General features: G+C 51.6%; 1 protein-coding gene across 3 annotated transcripts in view; it reads left to right on the plus strand.

The window, feature by feature from the left end:
• The first annotated feature begins 2,973 nt into the window (after window positions 1–2,973).
• KCNH2 (potassium voltage-gated channel subfamily H member 2) overlaps window positions 2,974–12,584 on the plus strand; it is a 55,553-nt gene continuing 45,942 nt past the window's right edge. For all 3 annotated transcript variants that reach the window (XR_013485985.1, XM_020977912.2, XM_020977917.2), the window contains exons 1-2: window positions 2,974–3,137; window positions 7,003–7,233. Coding sequence is in view for 2 of the 3 variants with exons in the window: in XM_020977912.2 (XP_020833571.1) it covers window positions 3,062–3,137; window positions 7,003–7,233 (307 nt within the window). In the remaining variant the exon portion in view is untranslated. The remainder of the gene's footprint in view (window positions 3,138–7,002; window positions 7,234–12,584) is intronic.

Genomic DNA, 12,584 nt, shown 5'->3' on the forward strand with positions numbered 1-12,584 from the left:
CCTGTTTATCTCAGTTTCCTCATCTGTAAAATGAGCTGGAGAAGGAAATGGCAAACCACTCCAGTATCTCTGATAAGAAAATGGGGTCGTGAAGAGTCAGACATGACTGAAAAACTGAACAATAACAACCTAGGACCAGGGAAGATGGGAGAGAAATGGGAGGGGAAAAGTGTCTCAATAAAAACCATCTGTTTCCTTTCATCTTCTGGTGTCAGTTAGATTGTGTCCCAGTGAAGGTGTCTCCTGGGAAGAGCTGGTATCATCCTATGGCCTTAGGCCATGTCTGTGAGGGAGGCCAACTGGAGAGGCCCTCAGTCTTTTCCAAGGGGGCAGAATTTCCCTGCAACTTTCCCTTCAGTTTTCTTTGTCCAGTATGTCTAGGGGATCAGCATTACAGTAGGGTTTCTCTGCCTCACTCTTTTGGGAGAAGAGATGGAGGTCTCTCGCTTGCAAAATTACCAGGGTGGGGACCGGAAGTCTCATTGTAAATTAGTTTCTACTTTGTCTTCAGTGCCTAGTTCTTTCTCTCCTTAGGTCCCCTAGGAACTAGTCAAGGCTCAGAAACCTTTCCATCCTGCTTGAGGCAGCATTCTTCTCTTTCCATTACTATCCTCAAGGGCAAGGGGGAGTGGTTTCTCTCACCATCTCTCCACAGGCCTGGACACAGAAGGATTTCAGTCAACTGAATAATCTGGACTCAGCTGTCTATCCTTTCCCTGCCCACTCTGAGTTTGGCCTGAGGATTCAGGCTGGCCCTAATGGGATGTGGGGACTATGACACATAACATTATGAACTCTCCTCCACCTCTGTTCCCTTCATATGGGTGAAATGAGGTTTAAAGGATCATCAAAAGTAGCCTTGGAAGGAACAGGAAGTCACAAAAGGGCAAAAGGCAACCTGAAGTGGGAGGGTTTGTGTGTGTGTGTGTGTGTGTATAATCTCACTACATTTGCATTGATTCTGGTTTTCAGTGCAGTGAAGAGAACAATTTGGATCTTTTTTAAAAAAAGCACTAGTTGGCTAGACCTTCCTCCTCCCTCTTCATTCCATTTCGGTCTCCTTAAACTACTGCCCATCCAGTCCCAAAGGGTGATTTGGTAGGGAGAGAGCCTGGAAAAGGGGACTCATAATTACTTCTTTTTAGGCTTTTCTCCTTCATGCCTCCTTTCTTTCTCCTCCCCCTTTCTTCTCAATGCAGTCCTGCCTGGTGACTAGCTGGGAATTTTGGAATCTGGGGCTCCCTTTGTCCTTTGGCCCTCTTTCTTTCCAAGGACAGAGGCAGCTGCAAGCCCTCAGGGCCCCCCACATGGCCTCATCCATCCCAGACAGGTTCCCGGATCTCTGCTGTAGGGGAGGGGGCCTGGATGTCCTCAGCTGCTGGCTCCTCCTCCCCTCCCCCAGAGCTCAGCTCAGCTGTCAACACTCCAGGCTTACCATGCTCTGGCCCTCCATCAGGGCCCCCTGCTCTAGCCAGTGTAGTGGCCAGCATGCCTTCCCACTTTGACAGCCCCCCACTCAGACCACAGGCTAGGCATGCAGACATTCTGCCCTTCAGCATCCTCCCTGCCTCCTTGCCTAAATAAGGGAGCTGCAGCTGGAGGGAACCAGCTGGCTGGCTTGGGGGAGGGGCTTGAGGAGAGAAGAGAGGGAGACTGGGGTTCTCCCTCTGGGCTGGGCTACTACTGGGGCCCTGAGGCAGTGGGTATTGGTGAAGGTACAGAGGTTTCATTCGGTCATGCACTACTTCCAGGAAGGAGTCAGGGGTAGGCAGATGTGTTCCTCAAATGGAACTCCATTCTTTATACCAGCTCCATTCTCCCCTTATCTATTATTTCTCTAGGCTGCAACCTCGGTCAGTTGGACTCTGTCCCTTCCCCCATCACAGCTCTGCGTCTTGTAGGCCTCTGGTGACCAGCAGTCTCAGGGTGTACTCGGTTCTGTGCCTTTTGGGGCTGGGAGGGCCACTGCTGGGATGGAGGGGAAGGGCAGGGCATCTACTCCTTCAGTCCTTCTCCTCTTGAGACACCAACCCTCAGACCCTGCTCCTGTTCCATTAACCCTTGGCTTTTTGCCTTCTCCAAGCCACTGACATCTTCCTTCGGACGGCTTTTGGTCCCGATTTCACCTCCACGGGTTCTCGAACGACCCTAGCCCCTTCTTCTCTCTGGATTCTCTCCATAACCTTCTCCTCTGGCGCTTCAAATCATTAAGTCTTATTTATTCAGTCCCTACTATGTGTTCAGCACCACAAAGAAAGTACAGACTGTTTCAGGTCTCTATCCCCTTTCAGCCCCATCTCTCACCATCCCCCTCGATTGCCCCACCCCCAGCCCAGCCCCGGGACCCCGCACCATGTGGCGATCCTCTCGCACCTGTCCCCTAGTCCTCCCAGTTCACGGGTCTCCTCCCCCTTTCCCTGCGCACTGAGTCTCCGGGGTTCCTAAGTATGGCGAGGGGAGGGAGCGGGGATGGTGGCGATGGGAGGTGGCGGGGGGAGCGCTCTGCCTGGCTCAGCCAATGGGAGCTGCGGGCGTGCGGCGGGAGGAGAGGCGAGGATGGGGGATTGAGGAGGGAGGTGGAGGGTGTGTGTGGGGGGGCGCAGCACGTTAACCCCTCCAGGTCCGGAGCAGCAGCCGGAGCCGCAGCCTCGAGCCATCGGCGCCTCCAGCGCGGGAGCCAGTTGTCCGTGTAGCCGGCTGGGAGCCGGGGTGCCCTCCACGCCCGGCCAGACAGCGGGAAAGCAGGGCGGGCTCCTGCTGCGGGGCGGGCAAGGCAGGCAGGCGGGCGGGCCCCGGGAGCGGACAGGTGTGCGTGCGGGCGGGTTGGCCTCGGGAGCCCGGGAGGCTCCGGGCTGGGCCCCCGCCACACGCTCGGAGACCCGGCCTTGCCCAGCCCGTCCTTGGCTTGGGCGAAGGGCGCCCGAACCCTGAGTCCGGGCCGGGCCGGGCCGGCCGGAGCTTGGTGTCCGGGGCCGGGCCGGGCCGGCCAGGGGTGGGGTAGGGCGCAGGGGGCCGAGGAGCCGCAGAGCCGGCCCCGCCCGGCCCGCCCCATGGGCTCAGGATGCCGGTCCGGAGGGGCCACGTCGCGCCGCAGAATACCTTCCTGGACACCATCATTCGCAAGTTTGAGGGCCAGAGTGAGTGCGGGGTGGGCGGGATAGGGCGGGGGCGCGCTGAGGGGGTCTACGATGCTGTGTATATGAAGAGAGGTTGGGTGGGGGGGAGGGGACGGTAACCCCGGATTGTGCAAGGGGGTGCTAGAGTGTGGATGGGGGATGTAGGGGGGCGTGCCCGAGGTGTACATTAGGGAGTGTGCAAGGAAATGTGTGAAATGGGGGCAGAAAGCTATGCCAGCTGGGAGGGGGGCTTTGAATGGAGAACAAGAGGATGGGATTGGGTGTGTGCCAAGTTTGGTGCAAAGCCGCATATGTGTGGGGGTGGGGTAGGGGTTGTGTATCTTTCACCGGCTGGGGACTGTGTGTGTGACCCTAAGAGTGCTTATGAGAGAACTTAACTGTGCACAGTCTGATTATGTGAGAGATCTGTAGTATCGGGGTTCTTAGGGATGATTCTAAACCTGTAGGATGTATATCTAGGTCCATGTGTGGTGTGGGGTGTGTGTGTATGTGAGAGAGAGAGAGACAGAGAGAGAGATTCTCTGTGTGTTTTGTGTAACCCTTAGTATAAAGGATGTATATCTGGGTGCAGGTGTGAGAGCCTCCTGGTGTTCAGAGACCATAGATATGATCTAATTATACAGGAGTGTGTGATTGAGTGTAAAAGGTGTAAGCAACCCTGAGAGTGGGTAAATGAGAATGCCCTGGAGTATGTAGTCATCCTTCCTGTGTTGCATGTGGGTGAGTGTGAGGCTCCAAGTGCATTGAGTGAAGATATCCAGGGTGTACAGAAGCTATGTATGTAACCCTGAATGTGTAGAACATTTGTGTCATGGTTCAAGGGCCACTCACAGACTATGCTAGGGTTGTCAGGGTGCTTGCCCTGCAGTTGACATATGAGTGTTGGGATGGGCTAGTGTGAGATCCTGGGTCATGGGGGGGGGTGCCTACCTGGTGGGGTGTGTGTGTGTGTGTGTGTGTGTGTATGTGATAGAGAGAGAGAGAGAGAGAGAGAGAGAGAGAGAGAGAGAGAGGAGAGAGAGAGAGAGAGAGAGAGAGAGAGAGAGATGTTGTAGAGCTGACACTTTGGAACATATACAACATCCTGCTTTCTAAGCCTAAACTGGGGGGGGGTGAGGGAGTGGGGAAGGTGGGAGGAGAGTTTGAATCTTGCTGGCCAGAAGAGACTTCAGTCAAAAATCAGTGTGTTTGTGTGGACGAATATGTGCTGCTGATACCATTGGTGTGAAAACCTGTGACAGTGAGAACAACTGGGAGAGTATGACATTCTTAGCTCATGACCCTGCGAGCAGGGCAGGACAGGCACACTGAGTGCTTGTATCAGCGGGGGTGTCTGTCCTTCAGAGATGGGGGCAGGGAAGGGAGATAAAAGAACAGGATGATCTCTGGGTGGAGGAAAGAGGGATGGAGGGCAACAATGCGGGGGCAGGTTTGGAGGGCTTTCCCCTTTGGGAGAAGAGCAGAGGAAGGTGCTGGACTGAAAGTCAGGAGACCTGGGTTTTAGTTCCAGCTCTGCCAGTAACCAGCAGTGTGCCTGCCTCAAATCCTTTTTAGAAGTGAGTAGGACTCAAACTAATACAAACAACAGCCCTAGAACTAGCTGTGTGACATTGGGAAAGTTACGTTCCCTCTCTGATTTTTAGCTTCCTCTGCTATAAAATGAGGGAATTTGGCTAGTTGAACTCTGAGGTCCCTCCCAAGAGGTAGGAAAAGGGTAATGAAAACTCTCAGTCTTCTCCAGCTTCTGGGGATCACCTTTTTTGACTGTGTAGTGGGTAGCTGGTGCTGGGTATTCCCACGTCTGTTTTGCTTTTCTACTGGGCCTTGGCTGAGCCACGGTTGGACTGAGGGGTCCTTAGATGAGATACTGAGATCCTTGCAATGGGACTAGACCCCTGTCATTGAGGGGAGAGAAGGAGAGGGGCAGGAAAGAAAATGAGGACAATCTGAGGAAATTGACCCAAGTTATTCCAGCTCTGACAGGAATAAGCTTCTTGGAGGTGAGTGAGCAGGATAGCCTTAAGGGAAGAAGAATCCCTGTCATTTCCAGGTAGTCTCCCTTGGGTTGTACTTCTGGAGAACAATTAGAAGCCACGAGACCCTTAGGGTCTCTGTCGTGTGAGCAGATGAACTGGTGGGACCTTGGGGTTTGCTGCTGGGGAGCTCTCATTGCCTCATTCCAGGGTCACAATTAGGAGGGGGATGGGGTGGAGTGACACTTCTGCAAGGTCGAGGCGGGGTACAACCAGGGTCTATCCTCACTGCAGCAGCCCCAGGGGCTGACTGGGGAAGGGGGCAGACAGGGAGAAAGGGAGAAAGCTCTTTATGTTGCACACTTAGCATTAAAGACTAGCTTGGCCGGAAACCTCTGTTTATAAAAAGCACTTATCCCTGAGAGCGTCTTCCCTGGCACCTCCAGGGATAGTAGGCTATCCTTTTCTCTGACCAGCTTGGCTTTTCAAGGGGTGAAGGTGGCATAATGGGTGTGACATGTCCCTAGCTGGAACTGGCCCAAAGGGGCTTCCCTTCTATAGTGGGAAGCTTAGGTTTTGAAAAGTACCCCCAAAACAGTCTCTAGAGGAATACCTTGAATACATGTTCCTGCTGACCTTGACAGGGCCTGTCTCACCCCCTCCCTCCCTTCATTTCCATTGCTCTATACTAGCCTTATTATTTGTGCTCTTGTAAGTCCTAGAGATCCAATCCCGAAGCTCATTTCAATGCCCGCCCTACTCCCCCCTGTCTATGACCTCATAGTTTCTCCCAGGTCTTTAATCTCAAGCCTTCCCCCTTCCCCAACCTCAGATTTGACTCCTTTGGTGTGTTAGCTATTGGGGTGGGGGTGGTTTGTAATGTTCCTGTGTTCGAGGGAGACTGGCAGCGCTGACAATGAGTGGGTTTCAGTAGGAAGGGCCCAGCATATGCAGAGGGAGAGTTGGGGGATCCCCAGGGAGAGATTCCTTTGCTATGAGGGAATCCCCAGGGAAAGGGATGCACCTTGGAGCTGCAGTGCTGGTGTTTGAATAGTGAGGGGTGGGTAGTAAGAAGCAGGAACCATTTGGCCAAAAAGTGGGCAGTGGGAGGGAAAGGGCTATTTTGCATCACCCCTCCCCAATTTGGCAGTCTGGGAAGGAGGGGTGGTGGATGAAGCACAGCCTCCTGGGGTGGGGGTGGGGGCACCCTCTCATGGCCATCTCCAGCCTGATGTTTATGCCTTTGATGAGGCTGCTGACACACGTTGCTAACACCCGCCCAGGCTGGCCTCAGCCCAGGGCAAGGAGCAGGAGGGGGTGGAGGGATTGGCTTGCTGCCCAGAGAAGCTGTGGTGCCAACCTGTGGTCATGGGCAATCAGGGAATGGGGGCCCCTGGGGTGGGGTAACTACGACTGGGCCCTTTAGGGCTGATGGTGGGCTGCTAAGACTCCCAGAACCCCTGTTTCTAAAGGCTGCCTGGGAAGGATCTCTGCATCTAAGTGACCGTATCTCCATTCTTCTCTCCCTACAAAAGGGAATTTTGGAGAATTTTACCTCTTAAGGCAGAATGTTTAGGAATGGATTATCCAATGTCAGAGCTGGATGGAACCTTAGAGAGTGTCTCTTATCATCCCTTCATTTTACAGATGAGGAATCTGAAGCCGCAGTAGGGGAAGTGACTTGCCCATAGTCACATAGGTGATGAATGATAAGGCCCAGGTCTTCTAACCCCCAAGTCAGTGCTCTTTCTATCCCATACCACCTCTTCTATAGTTGCTCCACAGGCGGGGTTTCTGTTGTGTGAATGAGTCTTGGGAAAGGGGCAAGGGTTTCCACAAGGGCCGAGCCATCCCCATCCCCCATTTTTTCATGTACTTCTTTTTCAACCCAGGCCGAAAGTTCATCATTGCTAATGCCCGGGTGGAAAACTGTGCTGTCATCTACTGCAATGATGGCTTCTGTGAGCTCTGTGGCTATTCTCGGGCAGAGGTGATGCAGCGCCCCTGCACCTGTGACTTCCTGCATGGCCCTAGAACTCAGCGCCGGGCTGCTGCCCAGATTGCTCAGGCTCTGCTGGGGGCCGAGGAGCGCAAGGTGGAGATTGCTTTCTACCGGAAGGATGGTAAGGATCACAGCTGGGATGTGAGGGTAGGGTGAGCAGGATGGGACCTGGGAGGGTTGGGAAGATGAGTGGAGTGAGACTGCACTGAAATGAAAATCACCTTATGGCATGGTCTGGAATGGGGAGTTGGGGTTGTCACTAAGGAGAATCTCAGAGGATAAGATTGTGTTCTGTTAGCAGGGCTGCTTTGTGCCTCTGGTTTTAGGTAGGGGGAGGGTTTCTTTAGGACTAGGTCCCAACCTTTTTCCTTCCCAACTTTCAATTTCATTTGTGGATTTGGGTAGCAGTACAATTCACAATTCAGAGCTAGGGGTTGGGCAATGATATCTGGCTAGGTCCTAGCACTTCCTAGCTCTTCTCTCCATTGAGAACCTAGGAAAAAATGTTCAATCCCACCTTTCATCTTCAGCTTCTCCCCTGACAAAGGCCCTGATTTCCTCCCGCCAGTGTCTACATCTTCATCCTGCTCTAGTGCTGGGGGCCCTGTCCACTCCGGCACCAGGTGTTTCTGCTCAGTTGCAGCCTCCAGGCTTAACTGCTCCTTACTTCCGGAGACCAGATAAACAGCATGGGGGTCTGGGTTGGGGAAAAAGAGAGGAGATCTTTCCACCCAGCAGCCAGGCTGGGGTGGTGGCCATCAGCATTCTGTGTATGGCTTCACTGCAGGACTGCTGTGTGAACCAGGTAGTGTTAGCCATTGGCTTGTGACTTAGGAAGGCAGCTTTGGGGCTGGGGGGTGGGGGGAGAGAAGGCAGGCCAGAAGAAGAGCTGTACACTATTGCTAAAAAGACGACAAACTTCCATGAAGGCACATAACTTGTAGCCTTTCCCCAGCTATCATGCAACCAGCATTTCTTACTGCATGTCATGCACCGTATTCAAGCATATACTCCTCAGGCTGCATAACTTCTTTTCCTATTTGAGGTGGCCCTAGGTGTTCATTTTAACCATGAAGAAGACGAGATACTTCATGAATTGTGATTTTTCTCCGGGCTTGTGCCCATGTAAGGGTGGTTTTACCTGTGTGATCACATGAGGTGGGTGCTGAGGTAGAGAGAGAATGCTAGACCTGGAATTGGGAAGACCTGTGTTTAAATCCCATCTCAGATATTTACTAATGCATGACACTGGGCAAATCACTTAACTTCTCTCTGCCTCAGTTTTGTTATCGGTACCATGTGGATAATAATAGCTCTCATATCTTAGGTTGTTGTGAGCATAAACTAATATATATAAATTACTTTGCTAACCTTAAAGCACTATTAGGATTATGATTAGATGTGACTGTTTCCATGATCAAAACCATTTTAGTTAGTATATTTGATCTTGTAGGTACTAGTCGTGGAATATCATAGGATTTAGAAACTTGGAAACCTAGGATCTTTGGGATCATCCAATTGAACTGTCTCCTTCATTTTATAGATAAGGAGACTGAATTTCAGAGAGGACCTTATATAGCTAGTAAGTTGAAGACCTTGAACGGAGGTCCTCTTGATTCCAAATTCAATGTTGTTTCCACTGAATTTGATCTGAGTCAGTAGCAGAGTAGTACATGGGGCAACTGATATCTTGTCAGTATCAATATTGATGAATGCACATGGATGGAACCCTTTTCGAGCCTTGGGCTTAGTGGTCTGGGCTCTGTCAGACTTTTGATGTCTGTAGTCATGTTTTGGCACGTGTTTTGATTTTTGTACTACCATCTTTTTATAGACAAAACTCTTTATATATGATAGGGTTCTCTCTCTCCAGTCTATAATGTTTTGGAGGTGTGGTTGAAAGACCCCCTTCCTGCCTCAGCCAATTCATCTCTGATTTGGGCTAGATATAGACCCAGCCAGCCCATTTGTAAAAGTTCCATAGAGAAATATCATTGTGAACTTAAGGAATCTCAGAGGAAGAGGGGGAAAAGCCGTAACCCGGGGTTCCTGTCTCTGCTCTAGTGCTTTTCCATTAGACCAGGTTGCTGTTCCAAATGGAACTCTGACCCAGATAAACCCCACACCTGCTCTCTCTTCCTGGCCCCTCTGTGGCTCTCACCTAGTTACCCTAAGGATCAGGTGTCTCTGTCAACCAACCTCTCCTGTAGGGCTCTCCACTGCTGGTTTCTTTCTTGGGCCCTCTATCCTAGTCCTAGGATGAGGAAAGATTTTCTCGTTTTCCCACTTTTCTTGCCCTTAATATGTCTAATTCCTCATATGCTTGTCTTAGGGTGCCTGGTGGATATACACAAGCCTGGGAATGAGAGGCAGGTGTGGGGATTTTGAGGCACTCCTACCATCTCTTCTTCCTTCTTAATGCTTTTGGGGGGCTCCATCTGAGGGCAGTCAAGGCCTTGCTTTCGAGGCCCTGTGGTGGAGAAGAAGCAGGGGCAGGAGGATTTGGGGAGGAGGAGGGGCCACTAGCTGGCAGGCGCCGCCATCAACAGCTGTGCAGTGTCCGTGTCTCCAGCTTCAGCTCTGCGCAGTATCAGGGCCTTGAGCCAGACAGCCCCATGAATCAGCTGTGCCGGGCAGGGTGGAGGGGGTGGGGCTAGGGCTGGGGCCATGGTGGTAGAGGGGTGGAGATGAGAGCTGGAAGTATTGGGCTTGGGCACCTGGACCTCTAAGTAATTGAAAGCCTGGGACATTATGGAGTTGAGGTGGTGAATCCTGGTCATAGCCAGTCAGTCAACAAGTATTTATTAAGCGTCTACTATGTGCTAGGCACTGTAAGTTGGACCTTTAATACTTGTTAAGGAATGTCAAGGTGGAATCAGGAACAGAATCAAATATAGAACCATTCTGGTTGTAGTTTTCTTGATGTCTCTCTCCTGAGCTGCAATGGAGAGGTGTGTGCTGCTGTTGACTGTATACAAATTTGTGTGTGTGTGTGTGTGTGTGTGTGTGTGTGTGTGTGTTTCCCATGAGTGTATTTCCTCAAAGGTCTATGTTCACCTGGGTCCAGATAGAGAAGGTGTTGTGTATGTGAGACTCAGAATTCAGCTGGTATACTGAAGAGAATGGCGTGGTCAATAGGTTCCTCAACACCAGCTGTTCTGCAGGTAAGCCTGCAGGCTAGGGGCTTGGATAAGGGAAGGCAGTGAGGATCTGGCCCACTCCGGGATCAATCTTGGAGGTTCTCTTTGTTTCTATGGCTGTCCCTGGGGTTTTGTGCCTAGAGGGGAGCTGGCCCAGGGTGGATGGATGCTGCCCAGGCCTGGTCTGCCTCTGGGAGCAGAGGAAGGTGGAGGTGGCTCCTCTTTGGTTGGTGTGCCCGGCCTGTGTCTGACTCACTAGTAGAAGGCTGTGTTCCCAGTAGGTTGTGTTTTCAAGGTTTTCTGTCTCTCACTTCCAGAGCATGATCTCATCTCACGGTTTCTTCTTATCAGTTTCTCTGTCTCCTGGCGTGGCTGTCTCTGTGTCTTTGTCTTTCCATGACCCTGTCCTTCTCCTGTTGACCATGTATCTTTGTCCTAATCTCTCTGGCCTTACCTCTCTGCCTCCCCGTTTCTAGGTCTTCCTCTGTATCCCTGTCCCTCTGCTTCTTCTTGTTGATCAGGTAGTTCTTTGTGCCTGACTTTTGCTCAGAGAATCAAAAGTCTCCGGATCCCTTTCTTTCTCTCAGTGATTTTGTCTTTGTCCCTTTGCTTCTTGATAACTCTAACTCTGTGTCTTTGTCCCTGTTTTCCCTTTTCTCCCTAACCCTAAGCCTCTGTATCCCTTGCCTTTCTGTGTCTCCCCTCCCCCTCTGGGTCCCTGTGTCTGCCTCCCTGGGTCTGTGTCTCCCCTCCCCCTCTGGGTCCCTGTGTCTGCCTCTCTGGGTCTGTGTCTCCCCTCCCCCTCTGGGTCCCTGTCTCTGCATCCCTGGGTCTGTGTCTCCTGTCTGCACGTTCAGTGCCTCTCTTCACCTTCCTTTGTGTTTGGGATCCTTCCTTACTTCATCTTTTCTTTCTTCTTACATCTGTCCATCCTCCTATGCCTGCTGGACCTGCTGCCATCTTCCTTATCCTCAAGTTGCCTTCTTCCTTTGTCTGCCTCTGGCTCCCTGAGTCTCCGTCTGTCTCTGTAGTCTCCCTGTCCCCTTGTCCCTAGGAGCCTGTGTGTGGGTGGAGATGGGGGTGTCTCTGGAGGAGATCCTGTCGGTTTCTCGGCTCCAGCTGCAGGCCCGTTGCCATGGGAACAGGGTCAGAGGGCCCCCACTGCAGCAGCTTCAGCTGCCGGGGTGTGAAGGGGAGGGACTGGGCTGGGCCTGATGGGGAGGGTAGGTGACTTAGGGCTTGAACTCCAATCCTCACCTGCCATTCTGCCCCTGCCCCCATCCCCTCCCTCCCTCTCTGGGGCAGCTAGTGCAGCGGGAGGGGATCCTTTCTCCTGTCAGTTTTCTGTACTTGTTCCACCATTCTTCACTAACGGAGCTCCTAGAACCATTTTTCAACTCCACCTGTTCCCTCCCCCAACCCAATTTTCTCTGGCTCCCTGGTTCCTTCTCTTTTTAGCCTCCTTAACCTAGACCTCCACCATGACACATTGACTTGGAGCCACGGTTTCTCACTTCCCTTCTCCAGGGCTAGTTTCTCCCTGGGGTCAGACCCTCTGTTTTTCCACCACAGTAAACATCCTCTGGGTGGGTCAATCCTACCACCCCATATGATGAGCTGTAGGCTGGAATAAAGTTGAAGGGATCGAGAACCTTTACTATGGAGCAGTACATGAGAAAAGGGTTTTTGTGGCGGGGAAAGGTTACCATTCAGATGATGCTGAGTGACCAAGATACCTTTTCTGTTTCTCCTGAGAAGAAAAATAGGTAAAAAAAAATCCGAGGAGAGATTGTTGGGCACAAAACAGAACTTATGAGACTGAAGGACTTGGGATGACTTGCTAAGAAAAGTAAGAAACCTCCATAGATAGCTATATTTGTTGGACACATCCGTCAGTCTCTCATCCCTAGGCCTTTGCACTGGCTGACCCTTCATTCCTGGAATGCCCTGCCTCCTCATCTGTGACTCTTTGTTTTCCTTCTATTGTTTCCCACCATCTACTGTTAATGCCTTTCAGATTCTCTTTGTTTGCTCCAAATTTTTCTTGTGTGTACCTAGATATTTACAAGTTGTCTCCCTGTTAGAATGAATGCTCCTTGAGGGCAACTGGTTTTTGCCTTTCTTTGTATCCCCCACACTTATTTGTTGGTGCTTTGTGAGCACTTAATAAATGCTTGTTGACTGCTGGACTGACTGACTGGCCTATGTTATTCAGCCGCAGGGACACGGTTTGAAATCTGGTGATTTTCCCCAATCCATTTCAGGCTGTTGGACTCAGCAGGGTGGGTGAGTGATGAAGGTCCTAAGTGTTAAAAACAACAATAACAACATC

Source organism: Phascolarctos cinereus, unplaced genomic scaffold (genome assembly GCF_003287225.1).
Source record: "Phascolarctos cinereus isolate Bilbo 61053 unplaced genomic scaffold, phaCin_HiC Scaffold_1;HRSCAF=81, whole genome shotgun sequence".
Taxonomy (NCBI): Eukaryota; Metazoa; Chordata; class Mammalia; order Diprotodontia; family Phascolarctidae; genus Phascolarctos; species Phascolarctos cinereus.